Source organism: Carassius carassius, chromosome 14, assembly GCF_963082965.1.
Source record: "Carassius carassius chromosome 14, fCarCar2.1, whole genome shotgun sequence".
Lineage (NCBI taxonomy): Eukaryota > Metazoa > Chordata > Actinopteri > Cypriniformes > Cyprinidae > Carassius > Carassius carassius.
This window is the reverse complement of record NC_081768.1, coordinates 4,483,613-4,503,044: the sequence shown is the minus strand read 5'-3', so window position 1 is coordinate 4,503,044 and position 19,432 is coordinate 4,483,613. Positions and strand designations below refer to the sequence as shown.

Here is a 19,432-nt window from a genome sequence, read left to right as displayed (position 1 = left end):
ATAGGCCTGCCTCGTAGAGGGGGCTCTAGCCTGAGTGATAATGTCTACCACCGCCGATGGCAGATCGCTTAGGTCAGCCACGTCCCATCCAGAAATTACATGTGGAGGTTCCAATGATCTGGCTTGGGTGCCAAATGGTACCAAGGCCTTGAGAGAGGAGGTCCCTCCTCAGGGGGATGCGCCAGGGAGGGGCTGTCACGAGGAGCATGAGTTCCGAAAACCAGGTCCGGGTGGGCCAGTAAGGCGCAACCAACAGGACCTGTTCCTCGTCCTCCCTGACCTTGCACAGCATCTGTGCGAGCAGGCTCACTGGGGGAAACGCATACTTGCGTAGCGCCAGAGGCCAGCTGTGTGCCAGTTCATCCATGCCCAGGGGGGCCTGGGACAGGGAATAGTACAGCTGGCAGTGGGAGGACTCATGGGAAGCAAACAGGTCTGCCTGGGCTTCCCCGAATCGACTCCAGATCAGCTGGACCGTCTGGGGATGGAGTTACCATTCCCCGGGAAAGGTGAGCTGTTGTGAGAGCGCGTTGGCTGCACGATTGAGCTAGCCTCTAACTCCAGAGGAGGAGATGGCGGGCAAGTTGAGACATGTGACGTGATCGTAGACTGCCCTGTCGGCTGATGTACGAAACAGCCGCAGTGTTGTCCGTGCGGACCAACACGTGCCTATCTAGCAACAGCGGCCGAAACCGCCGTAAAGCTAGATGCACTGCCAGCAACTCCAGACAGTTGATGTGCCAAAGCAGTCGAGGTCCTGACCGGGACCCTGAAACTGCTTGCCCATTGCATGTCGCGCCCCAGCCCATGTTGGAGGCATCTGTTGTGACAACAACGTGCCGGGACACTTGTTTCAAGGGCATGCCGGCCCGTAGAAAGGCAAGGTCCAACCAGGGGCTGAATAGGCGGCGTCGGTGTGATAATGACACGATGTGTACCGCGGCGCTATGCCCATCTTGGGACTCGGGAGGGCAACCAGTGCTGAAGTGACCTCATATGGAGCAACCCGAGCGGCGTGACTGCGGCTGTGGATGCCATATGCCCCAGGAGCCTCTGAAAATGTTTCAGTGGTACCACTGTCCTGCCTCTGAAGAAACTCAGGCAGTTCAATGAGGACGGAGGAACGAAACGAGCTGCTTCTGGCCGTAAAAAGGGGACATCCATGACTATTCCCCATGCACATCCGGGAAGAAACAAGAACAAAACACGGTTGTGAGCCACACTTTACACTGAGAACCAATCGAACAGCCATGACCACTCAGGGCTGGGCAGTGCATTCACCTCCATCCTGATGCTCACAGCTGCCAGGGCAAGTAAGGCTGTCAACTCTGAGTCCAATTCGGCAGTGGCGACAACACCCAAGGGGGGGGGACCCCACCGAATCTTCATCCACAGAGGTCAATAGCCCATCCCTGATGCTGCAATCGACATTTGATCCCCGGCGGCAAATTGAATGACCTATTGGGACTGCCATAAGACAGCCCAGCAAAATCACCCAGCAGCCGCACAGGACAAACACTGCGCAGATGTTCTCTGGCAGATGTTACAGGATTTGTGGAAAGTGCTTTTCCCTGTATCACTGGCCTCAACACTATCTGACCACTCTAACTGTTTTGACTTCAGCTCCATCTCTGAACACTTGCTCTCTGCCTCCACATTCACAAAAAAAAGAGAGGACGAAGCAGAACAGAAACAAATGTGCCAATCCGCCGGGCTAAATTTAGGCCCATCCTCTAGTCTTGACACGAGCAGGCAACGCAACAGCGTGGGTGATCCGCTAATGGAGGCCTGAGAGGTGAACTATAGATCAGGGTTTCAATATTAATGGCGCTACAGCACGAATGAAGAATTGAGGAATCACATAACAGCCGCAAATGGAAACACTAGAGAAGACACTGTCAGCAGTTTGTCTGTGTGTGAGGATTAAATGTTTAATTCTCCCTCCACACTGTTAAATATCTCCGGGCCTGAGAAGTAGAAGACGAACAGGTAATGAAGAAACTATGGAATTCTTTTTAAATGTGAACGAGGTTTGCTAGTGGTGTTACCTAATTACTTTCACCTGATACTGAATTTCATACCATTTGAAATATTGTTCCTTAAATTCTAATTTAAATTCAAAATCTAAATTATATGTGCTACATAAATTCAAATTAAGGAACAGTTTACAAGATAGTACACCAGCCTAACACACACTGATAAATAAAATAAAATAAAATACAAATGAAGTGCAAAATAATTAGGTAAATTGAATAAAATGAAATCATGAAAGTAATAATAAATAAAAATAATAATACATTTATATTGTAAAATAAAAAAATAAAAAAAATAAAAAAATAGTAATAAAATAAGCAAATTAAAATAAGTACAAATATAAATAATAAATCTAAATTAAATTTAAATTTAATCCAATTAGATTAAAAATACAACAACAACAAAAATTCATGGGAAACATGTGGAATGTAACCACGCCCATGAAATTAAAAAATACAACCATCACAATGTGAATCTAGAGGTGTGTTCATCACATCGAGGTGTGGATTTATGGGAAGACTTCAAAACCTGTTGTATGTCATGTTCCTATGTAAATACTCTTTCATGTTTAATCCAACATACGCTACATTTGAGATATTTCTAAATTGACACTTGTCATTATATGTTTGACATGTTAAGCATGTCACAAATGTTTTCTGCTATCAGCCTGATGAAGACTCTTCTAGCTGTAACATGTTGCTTGTGCTGTGCTTTATTCAGCAGCCCAGGCTCATGCCGTAGAAAAGGGTCTATTCTATCCAGAGCTTGAGGGCTAAAATAATGCATCTGAAGCATGTGAATCCATGAGAAAGCCAGAAAAAAATGAGAGAGGGCGAGAGGGAGGGAGGCCCAAGGCAGCCAAGCCTCTTTTGTGCAATATCTAGAAATAATTCCATGGTCGACTTTCTTTGTATCAAGAGGTTTGGAATAAACACAGCACTAATTAGCCCAAATGTGATACAATAGGCCTATCTCAGATTAGCCCGATGACTGAAGAGAGTCTCCAAACTCTGTTATTCTCCTGCTGTCACGCTCAGTTGAGAGGATGATGTTTTTAGTGATCAAGGTCTTCATGACCCTGAGAGCCACTGGTTCAAATCCTGATCATATCAAGGTAAATGAGCCAATGAGAAAAGAGGAATAAAGGCCATAACTATGAACCAGTGATTGTAAAACTATACTTGGCACTGCACTGTAATAAAATTACAATTAGACTCCTAAATTAAATGACAAGATAAATTCTCAGTAGAAGAATTCAAAAGAATATTAATTTCAGATCAATTTTCTGTCATATCCAATACAACTGCATTAATAAAATAGTCTGAAAGCATATGTATAAAAAAAAAAAAAAAAAAAAAAAAAGAGATTTTCAACCATATCTGACAGCAGATGACTATGAATGGGAAGAAAAACTAGAGATAATTTGACAGTTTACCAAGCTATAACTATGAAAATGAATTAAAAATATCTGTCTCCACTTAATATTGAGATGCAGATACAGTAGATAGATTAAAAAAAAAAATATATATATATATATATATATATATATATATATATATATATATATATATATATATATATGCATATGTATATGTATGTATGTATATATATATACATACATATATATATATTAAATAAACATATTTCTTTAGATCCAAATATAGAACAAGTGTTTTAACCAAAATGTCATAACCAATCAAGTTGGACTGGCTGTCACTTACAACTGTAGTTCTTTGAAAAAAAAAAAAACCTTCTTGGAGTGACACCCCCAGGACAGTACACAAGTCCTATTGATAGCAGACAAAGCCGACTGTGTCTGTGTCCCCACCTCCACCCCCACACAGGACTCTAGGGTCCGTCAGAGAGAGCCTCATATACTGCAGGGTGGACACTAAATGGCCTATTCTCAGTGCAATCAATGTCTCATTACAGCCCACCGTTATAAATCTCAGCCCTATTTAGTCTGGGGATTAAAGGGAGCAGACTAGAGCAACACACATCCAAGTAAATACATCACAAACAGTTACATGCAGAGACACGCACCACCTGTCGCTCACACATTACCCTGCATTCAAAATCAGACAGAATCTCCAGGACATATATGCATATACATGCACATGAAGTCAAACTTTACGTGTCCCTCTGCTGCTCAGTTAATGGAACAGTTCACTCAAGAATAAACACAAAGTGTGGAGGAATATAATGGACATATTTTTCATTATAAACAAGACATATCCTCACATATCCACTCCCTTTACTCACTCCCCCCCTTCTCTTCCCTCATTTCCATCTAAACACAGGACACTACCGAGATCATTGAAAACACGTTTCTTAATCATAGTTCATAACAATGCAACTATTCATGCTTAATGTTGTTTGAAACGTCTCTGTGTGTCTGGTAAAAGGTTTCATTCTCTTAACAATAGGACAGACAGCCATCGACATTAGAAAAAAGGTCCTAAATCCTAAAGGTCATTTCACACTTAGTGCGATGCGAAAATGTGAGGTGAATTGCCAATGAACAGTGCTTTCACACCAAACGTGAAACAATTGTTGGCCTTCTGCTAATTCACACCAGCACTCAAGGTGGCACTGACCAACGATAAATAAAGTTTGGTTTTACACCAGAAACACATACTATCTATAATACTTAAAACATCTTAAAATATAAATAGAAGTACAATTAGCATCAAGCCACACTTGAAAATGTAATTATTAATCTATTTGCTTAAAACCCACTTTAAACCATCATCGAGCGCTTGTAATATCTTCCGATTATAATTTATAGTTGATTTTGATTCTATAATAGTTAGACATTCTCTTTGTGGACTATGTTTAATAATGCCACACTGCTTATTGTCATAAATATCCTTTATTGTTATAAAAATACCATGAGCTGAATACTAAACACATACAGAAAGTATATAATCATAATCATGTCTATTTGATTTCATATTTCATGTGTAGAAAAATGCTTCATTCGATTTTTTTAAAATACGGAAGATCTAGACTAGAGAGTAAATGCACTCTGACTCATAATACTCACGCACGTGGAAGAAAACGGACATTCCAATTAACAAAAATTATATTAAGAACATGTGAGAATAAATCTGTTCTCAGATACCAAAGATAGCAAGAACTTGGTCTTCTCTCGGAATACTCTTCTTCTGTCTTTGTTTACACTGGTTTTCGAAATAGCGCCACCACTCTTGTCTTTTTGTGCAACAGCAGCTACTGGTTGCATTGGATCTTAGCTCAAATCTGATTGGACGGCCCGTTTTATTGAGGAACAATGGGGAAAAGAATTGACTCACAAGATGAAAGAGTAGTATTGAACTTAAACACAGAAAAGTGCAAAACCGAAGATGCGAAAAAACTTTCATCCATCATTGGATACCTTGGTTGGGCCAGTTGCGTGAGTCTATATATTTCAATATATTTGTGGAAACTGTGATTTTTTTTCAGGATTCTTTTAAGGATCAATCAATTTAATGCATCCTTGATGAATTAAAGTATTAATTTCTCATTGATCTTACAAATCATACTCACCTCTAACATCTGTTAGTGTTGTTAGCACTCACTTACAGAACCTGCTAACTTTTCTCAATCTTTTGTTAGTTACTAAAAAATGCTTGAAAAAAGGCATACAAAGCATGACAAATAAGAATTGTTTCATGTCTATGTTTATGCAAAAGACATCATTACTGAGGTGATCACTGACACTAAATACCCATTTATCTTTTATAAATGCTATTTTATCACCTCTGTCACCTGACAAACTGCCACAAAATACATCCTCATGAATCGTTAATGGCTGCCTGTGAATTTACAGCTGTGTTAGCTCATACATCACAGTGTGATGAAAAAAAAATTACACTTTGGCCTTGTTCCAAAACTTAGTGAGCTGCCTATGTAGGCATGATTATGCTGCCTTCTAAGATGCTTTCTTCTATGACATCTTTCTTCAGATTCTATGCTTGCAACATATTTATCTGAATTGCAACAAGCACAGCAGCAGCACAAATAATAATAATACAAAAAATCCATCCAAGTTTGCAGATTAAGTGATAAAGATCCCTTTTGATTGATTTTCACGTATTTCAGTCCAATTAAAACTGCATGGTTTAAGCCAGTATTTGCTACACTGTGCATGTTGTTATTAGAATAACACACTGAAAGATTTGCAACATTATAGTGTCATCCTGCATTAAAATCAACTGCAAATCAAGCCCTCCATGTACTTTATTACCTACTCCCTAATTAGTATGTTAGCCATGTAGAATGTTCTAAATAATTTACAAGATTTCCGTTAAGATGCCACCTATGTAGGCAGTGGACATCTCACTAGGATTTAAATCAGAGGATTTACACCATTGTGTGTCACCTGGCGATCGTCATCTGTGGGAGCCTAGCTTTATCATGTTCTGCACACATTCAGACCTGGAAATGTTTGACATTTACACAAAGAGGAAACCGTCTTCGCATTTAAAGCAGGAGTGCAGTTTCAGAGCATGTTTTTGTATCTGCATGTCAAGCTACATGTGACCGACAGAAAAGCCAGAAGCACACTGACAAGTAGAGACTCAGAGAACAAGACCTATCTAACAAAAACACGTTAGCAGAGACAGAAGCACAGAAAGCTGCCATGAGATAAAGGCTGCACCTGCGATATAAACAACACAGAATTCAGACAAAGCTGTGCTTCCTGGAAAAATTCAGGAAGTTTATATAGATTCAAGAGAGAGAGAAAAAAAATCCTGTGCTAACTAGCCAAACCTTTCTAGCATTGGAAAATATATTTGACTGCTTTTCCATGCAGATAAAGCACAGCCAAAAAAAAGTAAATAAAATAAAATAAACATTTATTTTAAAAAGAGAAAAAGAAAATAGAGTAAAACAGTTTGAAAACATTTTTCAACCAAATAAAAATTAAATAAAAAATAAAACATATAAATAAAATATAGTAACAAAATAAATAAAAGTACACAATAACAAAATAAAATACCTAATATAATAAATAAATAAAAATATAAATAATTTTAAAAAACATTTTTCACCAATAAAAAATTATAAAATAAAATTATAAAATAATATGCTAATTAATAATAAATAATATTATTAATTTAAAAAAAAAATGTATAAAGATGGTTTCAATGCTTGTTCAAAGCTGAAAATCTTGAAATTTTCTAAACTTTAGATTATTAAAACCATCTCAAATCCTATTGAGAGAAGACAGAGCCTTGGATTATTCATCTGATAGAAAGAAAAACTGGTTTTTATTTGGTACCTTTTTGCTGAATAAAGCCAGAGCACTCAAAAGCATCTTTTTAAAGCTAAGGCAGAAGGTGGTCTGTTCTATTCAAGAGCGCCTCTCCTATTACAGCTCCCCATTTCACATTTCAATAAGACTATACGAAAATATACAAAAATATACGAAAGCTGATAGAAAGTTATTAACCATCTTTACAAAGCGTACATAAGCGTATGTGGTGCACGGGTTGTTGATGTGGATCTGAGAGTTCATCTGAATAAGAATAAGAGACTAAATGAGTTGATGCAAGGACTGATATCCCACACTGATAATATATCGTCTTCTGTGAGAAGTAATAATGTTTCAGCTTGAGAAAGTGCTGAGAATTCCCAACGCTATCTCACAGTCTATTCATACATATTTTATGACTAATGGCTAATTCGTACGACGTACGATTTTGTACGATTTTTCTAAACCTCAGTGACAGGTAGGTTTAGGGGCGGGAGTTAGGTGTAGGTCATTTATACAAATGCATACAAATTGTGCAACTCGTAAATATGTACGATTTTCCAAAAATCACATGAATTTGTACGGGAGAGGTCGTACAAATTAGACACCGTGTAAAATATGTACAAATTGCCATGAGATTGGGCTGGAATTCCCTGGAATCCACAGATTTTCTCATTACCAGCGAGTGTACCTCTCTTTTAGGGGTAGTGTTAAAATTCCCTGAGATGACATGACGCTTTTGTAAATTTTAAAGAAATAGTTCACCCAAAAAATTTAACTTTTAATGCCATTTACTGACCGTCACGTTAATCCAAAACTAAATGACATCCTGGAATGTAAAATGAAGTATTAAGCAGAATGTCCAAGCTGCATTCTTCCATATGAGGAAAGTAAAAAAGAGAAGTTTGGTCTGTGAGAAATAGATCAAAATTAAAGTCATTATATAATAAAAATCTAACAAATGTCATTTGTGCTTGGGTGCAATTTAAAAATTGTGCTCTTTTAGTGCTTGAAAGTATAAATTACAAATGCAAATAAAAAAAACTGTATTGCTAAAATCTCATTCTATTTCTAACTGAAGAAAAAACTAATATTTATTGACTAAATTATGACAAACAATTGGCGGTGAACTACGGTATTCCTTTAAACATAATGGCTGGGCAGCTTTTCAAACTTAGTAGTACAATTCCAGCACTTCAAAAATGATTTGCTATCTATTTCATAATTTTAAAGCCTAATATCTTTTTTCATAACTGATCAGATTTTAGACTTTATTAAACTCACATCTATATATAATAAATATATATCTTTCTGAACAATAGCACAGAGAATCTGCCCCGTTTCTGCTGCTGTGTTACATTAAATGGCAAAAGAGCAGAAGGTCGGAGGATTTCTTGAAAATGAGAGTGAGCTAGAATAGAGGAAGAGCAGAGACGCAGAGGCCTTGTCACATTCGTTTCCTGCGGCTTTGGGGCTTTGTAGACACAATCCAAGTCTGAATAACAAGGTTTAAACAGCACACAGAGAAAGAGGGAGTTTAAGAGAGAAACAAGTTAGGGGAAAAAGAGAGAGAGGGAGAGAGATGCACAAGAATGACTTTTAAAAGCTGTCACCGTCTCAATGGCCAAAACAGGAAGTTTTTGAATGCAGATTGCATAAATAAATGCAAATTATCCAATCACACTGCCATCTTCCTCAGAATAAAATTAAATGAAATAAAAATAACATTGTAATGGTTTTATTGTAACATTGTAATATGAATATGTTTATTTATTTAATCACAGCAGAAAACAGAGCCTTGGAATAATTATCTTTTTTTTTCTTTTTTTTTTTTTTTAATGAAGCCAGAGCACTTCAAAACTTAAAATGGATCTTTTTAAAGGTAAGGCTGAATATTGATAATGCTGATATTAACATATAAAGGCAAAAATAAAAAGAGAAGAAGGGTTTGATAATGAAGGATAAATATAAATCTTTTTCCAAGAGCAGAAATGGAACAAATTTTTTTTATCTCAGATCAACAAATACACGGCAAATGATCATATTGCTATATTTATGATAAGATCAATTAAATAAAGCATAAACTAAAATAAAATAAAATTTACCTGGATATAGCCTGTTACCAAAAAAAAAATTAATAACAGGAATTTGATAAGAGTTGGAAAAAAGGTTAACAAACTGGTCTAGAAGGACTAAAATATTATTTTCTTTTCTTGTTGTTTTTTTCTCTTACTCCGTTTTAATATAATAGCATTTTGGCTATCCCTCTTCTCCCTGACAAGCTAATTTCATCCCGAAACGTCTTGCAAATGAACAAGTGTCTCAGCGTATAACATTCATTTGAAGCTCTTTCTAATGTTTATTCAATACAAAGTTGAATGAAACCCACTACAGATGAAGCACCATCACTTTTCCCTCTTGAAATCTCTCATGCCCTTCGGGTGACTTCCACCAAATCAGTTGCACTTAAAAAGACACAAGTGAGCAGTTCAAACACCTTAAAAAGTCTCCCTATATTCGCTCTACACCAAATGATCTTAATGATAAACTGAAGCTCGCTCTTCCAGCGCTTCACGGCAGGTTCAGGAAATCCGGCGCGAGCCAGCACACATTTCAACAGGAGCGCGTGGCTCTTAGACCGCCTGCAGATATTTATTAGAGCTGTATGAAATTTTCATGCGGTGTGATGCATTCTCTTTCATCCAGCAGCCTGCTGTCAAGCGTGAGGCGGAAGCCGAGGTAGCTCCGCAGTCCGCACGGGAGGGAGGCAGCGTTTAAGAGCGGGGGACCATGCCTTCAGGTGACATCATCAAAGACAAGGGTGAGGGGGCGGGAACATCATCAACCCAAATCAGCCAATTAGAAGAAGACTTTGCTTAGCGCAACTGTTTGACGAGATGAGAGGCTTTAGGGATGATGAGTCGAGCCAGAGAACAAAGACGTGAAGTGATCTAATCATGGCATAAACACCGCAACTGTTCAAATTTTGGGGTCAGTGAATTTTTTATCTTTAAATAAATGAATAGCATGCATTAAACAGATCAAAAGTGACAGTAAAGAGATGATGTTACAAATGATTTCGATTTGCTGTTCTTTTGAACTTTCAATTCATCGAAGAATGCTGAAAAATAAAATGTATCACAGTTTCCACCAAAACATTGAGCAGCGCAACTGTTTTCAAGATTGATAATGGTTAGAAATGTTTCTTGAGCAGTTAGTCAGCATATTAGAATGATTTCTGAAGGATCCGTGTGACACTGAAGAGTAAATTCAGAAAGAGAAAAATCAGCTTTGCATCACAGGAATAAATGACTTTTTGAATTTTCTAATTTAAATTGTTATATATATATACATGTTTTACATTATTATTAAATAACTGCAGCCTTGGTGAGCATAAGAACCCTATTTCAAAAACATTATAAATCATTTTGATCAGTATGTGAGTCAAGCTAGAGATCAAAGACATGGATAAGGAGCTTTATCGTAAGAAGCTCAGGTCAGAGTGTAACATGATCTCTGCTAAATTCATCAAAGGAGAAGAATGAACGTGTTCCTCCCTTCTTCTCTCACCTCCTGCTCTCACTGCTTAATTTGCTCTACCTCCCGACGCTCACGGAGACGTCCTGCCAGTAGTGTGCAGGTCTGAACATCATGAACTGGACCCTCGACATCACTTCCATCTCCTCTCTCACTCTTTCCTCTGCATCTCCTGTCCTTTCATCCAGTCTTAATCAGATCAACAGTATTACAGTCAAAAATGTTTTTAGCAAAGGCTGTTTCGATTCCATAACAAAGGTTAAAAATATGCATTGTGAAAATAATTAAACATGCTAAATGCTGTGGTCAAAAATAAGACAAGAAAAAAACAACACTGAAAGATATTAACCATGTTTATGCAGTAGCAATGTTTATGTAGTAGCCATCCCACTTTTCCTCTTCTCTACTCTTTCGTAGTTCCTCTTTTCTGGTACCTCTCTCTTTCTATCATATCTTCTTTTCTTCCACCTTTTCTTTATCTCCTTTCATTCTGACATTGCCCTTTCCTCTCATTCACTCCTCTTCTTTACACTGAGTCCTTTAAAAAAAAACTTCAGACACACACAGACAAGATATGATGAACTAACTGGTTTTGGATTCCCTCTAAAATGGCATTTAGGAGAAGCCACATGTGGGTGATCTCTCACACACACACACACACAGTTATGTCTGGGCCCAAAGAAAGCACAATGACTCACCTTTAGCCAACTACCCTTTACAACCACAGCCCAAAGGTCAAATACAATGTACCTTCTCAATAACCAAAGAAGTGTGTGTGTGTGTGTGTGTGTGTGTGTGTGTGTGAGAGAGAGAGAGAGAGAGAGAGAGAGAGAGAGAGCTCTTAAACACCTATGACAGAAGGCAGAACTCTTGTACTTTGTTTTTCCAATTAGCGCACTAAGATTTAGTATGTAGTGTCTGGCCTGTTTTAAATGTGTGTGTGAGTCACTGGTTCATTTTTATTCTCCTCCAGTGCTCTTCTGGTGTCTTCAGCACAAGGGGCTTTTTGTGGACTGTATTGTGACGCCAGACTCTGGCATGCACAGACAGGCTGGGGCTGAAGGCTAGCTCTCTCACACACACACAAACACACACACACACACACACAAACACACTCCAGAAGAATCAGAGCAGAGACGAGTCTGTGCCTAAACAAGTGGCAAGCAAGTGAAAACATTTCACTTCTTCATGACATGCTAAGAGCTCATAACCTTTTATTCAAATACTACAGAAAGTGGCACTTGTGTAAAAATAAGGGGTAGTAAAAAATGACCATGTTTCTACATACTGTACATGTTTGTGCCAGTGGTGACTGTTCAAGACTACATTGCTTAGGAAAAAATGCAATAATGATTTATCTAACTACAAATAATCTTACACATCAGTCTTGCTGCATTTCATATTTGTGACACTGGACCCTTAAGTGTCAATTTTTAGATCACCTGAAAGCTAAATAAATAAGCTTTCCATTTGTGTATGGTTTGTTAGGATAGGACAATATTTGGCCGAGATACAGCTATTTGGAAATCTGGAATCTGAGGGTGCAAAAAAAACAAAATACTGAGAAAATCACCGTTGAAGTTGTCCAAATGAATTCTTAGCAATGCATATTACTAATGAAAAATTAAGTTTGGATATATTTACAGTGGGAAATTTACAAAATATCTTCATGGAACATGATCTTTACTTAATATCCTAATGATTTTTTGCATAAAAGAAAAATCAATAATTTTGACCCATACAAAGTGTTTTTTTTTTTACAATTGCTACAAATACACCTCTGCGACTTAAGACATGTTTTTGTGCTCCAGGGTCACATTTTACCAAATGAACGGTTTGAAATATCACAGCAGTTTCATACTGTTTATTCATTTAAAGTAATCTGCTTTAGGATTCAGTGACTTATGCCCACAGACCTGACTGAATCCATCTACAGAATGAAATGTAAATACTAAAAATGTATACAAGAAATGTCAAAGAAAACATTATGCTGTGAATAAATATGTGTGGTGTACAGTTCACCAAACCAGCCGCTCCACATATGCTTTTGTCTTTCTTACCTGGTGCTGGATTGTGTGATCCTGTACTGAATGAATGAAAGGGTGAGAACTGGGTCTCTGAACCAAGTCCATCCTTACAGTAGAGGCACGCTGAACCCAGAACAGTTACCCACTGTCTCACTGGCCAAAGTGCCACGGTCAAAGACTGGCCAGCCCACAAAAAAAATAACACCTGCTGAGTCCATGTGTGTGTGTGTGTGTGTGTGTGTGTGTGTGTGTGTGTGTGTGTGTTTTATGGCTTCTCAGTTCCCATCAATAACTGCCTTAGCTGCACAGGATTGGTCACGATCATCGACTAGTCTCCCAACACCTGACTGACTACACTGTCAAAAAAGCCTTTATCCCAAAATGTGTCTTGTAAGACTGTCTTCATATATATTTTCAAATAAGTTTACTCTTTATAGTAATAATAATTTTTATAATATCTATTACATCAACATGCAATGCAAAACTTATAACCATTTTTGATTGCTTAATATTTGTCTCATTTTCCAGTAAAAAAGCATACACACATGTGTGTGTGTATATATATATATATATATATATATATATATATATATATATATATACACAGTACAGACCAAAAGTTTGGAAACATTACTATTTTTAATGTTTTTGAAAGAAGTTTCTTCTGCTCATCAAGCCTGCATTTATTTGATCATAAATACAGAAAAAACAGTAATATTGTGATATATTATTACAACTTAAAATAATAGTTTTCTATTTGAATATACTTTAAAAAAATAATTTATTCCTGTGATGCAAAGCTGAATTTTCAGCATCATTACTCCAGCCTTCAGTGTCACATGTAACATCCAGTCTATCACATGATCATTTATAAATCATTGTAATATTCTGATTTATTATGAGTGTTGGAAACAGTTCTGCTGTCTAATATATTTGATGAATAAAAGGTTAAAAAGAACTGCATTTATTCAAAATAAATAAAATAAATTCTAATAATATATATTCTAATAATATATTTTCTTTACTATCACTTTTTATCAATTTAACACATCCTTGCTGAATAAAAGTATTGATTTTATTAAAAAAAAAGAAAGAAAAAAAAATCACTGACCCCAAATTACTGACCAGTAGTGTATATTGTTATTACAAAATATTTATATTTTAAAAACATAGCTTCTTTTTTTTTTTATCTTTTTTTTTTTTTTTATCAAAGTATCCTAAAAAAGTATCACATGTTCTGAAAAAATATTAAGCAGCAGAACTGTTTCCAACTTTGATAATGAATCATCATATTAGAATGATTTCTAAAGGATCATGTGATAATGATCCTAAAAATTCAGCTATTCATCACAGAAATAAATGATAATTTAAAGTATCATAAATTTTAAAACAATTATTTTAAATTGTAATAATATATCACAATATTACATTTTTTTCTGTATTTTTGATCAAATAAATGCAGGCTTGATGAGCAGAAGAAACTTCTTTCAAAAACATTAAAAATAGTAATGTTTCCAAACTTTTGGTCTGTACTATATATATATATATATATATATATATATATATATACACACACATTTATTTTATATGTTACACAAAATTGCATATTATATATTTTTTCTTCCACGCTAGATCTCATTCTTATAATGAGAATATATATTTAAAAATATAAAATTATTCAATGTAATTAAAATCATTAAATTATTAAAATAATAAAAAAATTAAAGTTGTGCAAATCTAAAAATATTATATTAATATTAATTTTATATACAAAAATTACATTTAATTTAAAATAAAAAATTGTTTTAATAAAACAACTATTTTTAATATATTTTTGTTATAAGGTGGAAATATAGTTAAGAAGACATGTCTTAATACATTATGCCATTTTGCAAAATATATTAAGCACATATATCCTATTCAATGATGTTTACATATTTTTACTGTAAAACAAGACTAAAATTAAAAAATAAAAAGAGAGAGAGATTAGAATTGCGGTTTACAACATGTCTAGTTAACAGATATTACTTTTAAACGTATGCCTCTAACCCCTCTCATCCAGTAGTTTTTGAAAGCAAACCCCTGAAGCAGCCTAATTATACCTAATTATCTGAATAATCATTCTGACAAAGCGCAGACTATTTCATTTTGAAAATATGTAGTTTTGTTCATCGCTGCTCTGTACCTCTCACTTCCTCCTGCATCTCTCGCTCTCTCTTTGATGTTAACTAAGGCTGTCTAGCTCTGTAGCATGTGCCAGGCTGAGCTTAAATAGATGAAATATGCTGACATAAAATCAGGCAAAAAGCTTTAGCACAGCACACATGGAACAGTGACTGGATATATCAAAGTCCCTTTAACAGAACACATCAAAACGCCCCTGGACGTAGCCATGAACCAATAGAGACCTCACAGGAAAGGGAGGTAATGGAAAAAGAGATAGATTTGTCATCCCTTTTCCAAAAAAATAACTCTTAAAACTCTGCTTGTGTCAAACCGGCCGTGTGCGAACGCTGGCTTTGTGCTATAAAAGCGTCATGGATCTTTTATTAAGCCCAACAAAAGAATCAGGCCACTCCGAGGCTCTTATTGTCATGCCTTTCCTAACATCCTCTCAATCCCGCTTCCGTAATTCTTCCATCTTTATCTCTCACACCTTCTGTACCTCTCACCTTTCCATCTCACAGCTCACACTTGCTCTCTTACTTCTCTTTTCTCTCAGTAATAGGGTTTGGTGCTGTAGAAGATTGAGGGGAGACATTGTGAGTGTGTGTGTGTGTGTGTGTGTGTGTGTGTGTGTGTGTGTGTGTGTGTGTGTGTGTGTGTGTTGTGGTGGGTGGTCCGCGTCGTGCCTCGTCGCTCTGGTCAGGCTGAGTCTAATTGCCGGTGTTGTGGTGCTAAAGTTATCCGGAGAGCCGCACGGAGCCGTTGGGGGAAAATTGAACAAGCATCACCCGTCAGGAGTGCTTCCACTCAGAGCAGCGGTCAGCCTGCCCTGTTTACCTGCTACACAATTATCATCCGCCCCCAGGGAACCCTATGGAACAACACTTCCATCCTCTGAGGGACGAGGAGGGGCCAGAGGGGAAGCGTGATTGTCGAATATCGCAGAATACTGCAGACGCTTGCTGTGTGTTAGTGGTTGGAAGTAAATTAAGCATACAAAAGTCCGTGAGGGGTTAGAATATGTTGCAACAGAGACGTACAAAGCCGTGAGGGTGAAAGAATAAGGGTCAGTTCACACAGAACATGTTTTTGCATTCCACCACACTTAATTGTCTGTTTAATTAACTGTTTAATTGTTTTCTATGCTAACATGCAGTAAACTGATGTTTTTTAGCCACTTTCCGTCGCATTTTAAATGCTGTTTTCTGCTGTCCATTATTTCTGAATGTATACAGTACAGACCAAAAGTTTGGACACACCTTCTCATTCAAAGAGTTTTCTTTATGTTCATGACTATGAAAATTGTAGAGTCACACTGAAGGCATCAAGGGCTATTTGACCAAGAAGGAGAGTGATGGGGTGCTGCGCCAGATGACCTGGCCTCCACAGTCACCGGACCTGAACACAATCGAGATGGTTTAGGGGTGAGCTGGACCACAGACAGAAGGCAAAAGGGCCAACAAGTGCTAAGCATCTCTCGGGGAACTCCTTCAAGACTGTTGGAAGACCATTTCAGGTGACTACCTCTTGAAGCTCATCAAGAGAATGCCAAGAGTGTGCAAAGCAGTAATCAAAGCAAAAGGTGGCTACTTTGAAGAACCTACAATATGACATATTTTCAGTTGTTTCACACTTTTTTGTTATGTATATAATTCCATATATATTTCCACATGTGTTAATTCATAGTTTTGATGCCTTCAGTGTGAATCTACAATTTTCATAGTCATGAAAATAAAGAAAACTCTTTGAATGAGAAGGTGTGTCCAAACTTTTGGTCTGTACTGTATATATATATATACAGGGCTTAATTATTTTTATCCCCGGTGGGAATAAATTTACCCCCCCCTCAAAGTGATCAGTGCTACTACACTAGTGCCGAGATGGCTCACAAAACTTGATTAAAGTAAATTTTATTTTAAAATGCGCTACTTTGGCTGGCTCTGATATAGCTGCCGCGCACGTGCAGCCTCTCTGTATTCACCAATCTGCAGACTTGCTCAATGTCCCGCCCACGGCGCTATCTGATTGGTTACACCTCACGAGTAATAGCCTATCAACACTTGCGAGACGGTTGAAGCCGGTCCACTGGGCAGTGGCGTTGCTAACTTGGCATCTTCGTCGCTAAATTTAGCGACTTTTTTTTTTTTTTTTTTTAAGCGACTAGCGACAAATCTAGCGACTTTTTGGGCAATCATTATTTAGTCTCTGAGACTCTCTGGTGCTGCCGCACGAGCGCAAGGTCTCTCTTTCCCAGCGCGAGCCTCTCTCTCTGTATCTGTGTTCAGCGAGTGCAGAGAGGAGCAGTATTTCAAACATTAAAATATAGTAATAAAAACAGTTTTATTGAGAATTTAATTAAATGGCTAAATTAAATTGCAGTATGTGAGCATAGGGAGGCAATACAATACGACGCACTTACGTCATAAATATGCTAATTAGTGCATGACGTCATCTAGTTCATGTTCTCATGATATATTTTTATGAGTTAAAATGTTTCAAAACATCCCCCCCCCCCCTCTGTTTTTTTCACAAATCGCACCCTGTATATATATATATACAACGATATATAATCATTATTTATGTATAAAATTAGGTACATATTTCATATACATATTTTTGCTTATAACTCTTTATACATTCTAATAAATTGTATTTCATTTATTTTAATACATAAAAAAGTAAAAAACTAGTTCTGAGTGAACACCCCTTAAGGTTGTTAGTGTTGAATGTAACAGCTCTAGAGAAACTTAAGCTTTTCGTTTGTTTACATTTTAAAATGAAAAAAAATTGCAGACTGTTATTTTTTTACATTGTTTTTCACCTTATAAAAATTAGATGATAACAAAAACTATGAATGAAATTTAAAAACGAGACAAAAATGATAGGGAGAGTTGATTTGAGAAGCGATCCAGTTCAATAAAAATAATAAAATTGTAAAAATACATGTGAGGTTGATCTGAGAGTGTGAGGAGTCTATTGTAGGTGTTTTTTGTGGGGTCTGGTTGTCGCCGCTGACCTGACCCTTGGCTCAATGGGACAGTGGGTCAGTGGTGCTGGGCAGCAATGCAGGGAATCCCTTACACACATAAAGAGTGTGACCCTGCCTGAACTACAGCTTCAACTCTCACTCGAGATCCTTCCAATTCATTCACCCGAACTCTCCAGACGCATCTGTCCAGTGCAGCCCATATGTCCATCAATCACAGCTTATTAAATCTCCTCAAAAGCTGCTGGCTGCTATAATTTGTTTCCTCTTTTGTCTTGGCAGCTCAACTGAGCATTGTTTCCCCTCCTGTTTTCCATAACCTCCCACACTAGTACCCAGCACTAGGACAGAGATGGGTCTCTGGAGAGTTCACACTGATTCACCTCCTGCAGGAAATCCTGGAGGGATCAGGCCGGGAAGAGGAGGGATCGTGGCCCTATCACTTACACTGTACATCTACACGAATGGACTTGATGGCAGCCACCCCCACCCCGTTCTCAGCTTTGCAGTAGTAGCGGCCGCCCTGCACTCTCTGGATGTTGGGGATGCGTAGAGTCTCATTGAAGATGGACGTCTCCTGGAACTTGTCGGAAGCGCTGCCTGCTGTCTTGGTCCACCGCACCTGCAGGGGGCGACATTCAGAGACTCATAAGCTTATAATAAATGTGCAAAACAATTTATTTTCAGCATGTTTTACAGCTACACTTTATAACAGCATAGTTGTGGAATTAACAGAATCGCTTAGCATTTGGTCGCTCCGATTTGCTTACATTTGATTGTAACCAAGAACATGTAAACCATCTAAATAATCATTTTATGAACAAAAAAGTTTTATTTGTTTTCAATTTCTAGGGAAACTGAGGCGTTCCGTTTATTTATAAATTTTTAAAAAGTTGCAGAGTTTCAATAATGTCTCAGACTTTACTGTATTTGTACATTTAGATCAATAAAAAACTGTTTCAAATTAATTCGTAATGATTAAGAAATATAAATGTGCTTTTTAAGATTCAAATATTTTATCTTATTTTAATCACAAAATCAGAGCTTGGAATATCCAAATCAAAATAAGAACACATTGTAATATAAATTTATAGTATCATATTTTCAATGTGGTTTCAGGCTTTATTGTATAAGTATACAGCATATGTCCATAAAAATAATAGTCTTAAAAACTTGGTTATATGTTAACATGTTGATATAAAATATGTTAAAATCATAAAATGCAAATATGTTAGGAAAATGTACATACAGACCAATAAATTGATACATCTTTAAATATTAAACATGCAAACATAGAATAGTTTAATATCTCCTAGAAAGTAACTGAATGAGGAGTTAAAAGTGTGGAAAAAAAGTACAGTTCAGCATTAAAAGACTGGTCACAAAGGTGATGAGCATGCACAGCGGGACTCAATAAGTTTG

General features: G+C 37.0%; 1 protein-coding gene across 1 annotated transcript in view; it reads right to left on the bottom strand.

The window, feature by feature from the left end:
• LOC132156757 (MAM domain-containing glycosylphosphatidylinositol anchor protein 1-like) overlaps positions 1-19,432 on the bottom strand; it is a 270,738-nt gene that overhangs the window by 165,277 nt on the left and 86,029 nt on the right. Inside the window, exon 4 of the mRNA XM_059565763.1 lies at positions 18,458-18,632. Within this exon, the coding sequence (XP_059421746.1) occupies positions 18,458-18,632 (175 nt within the window). The remainder of the gene's footprint in view (positions 1-18,457; positions 18,633-19,432) is intronic.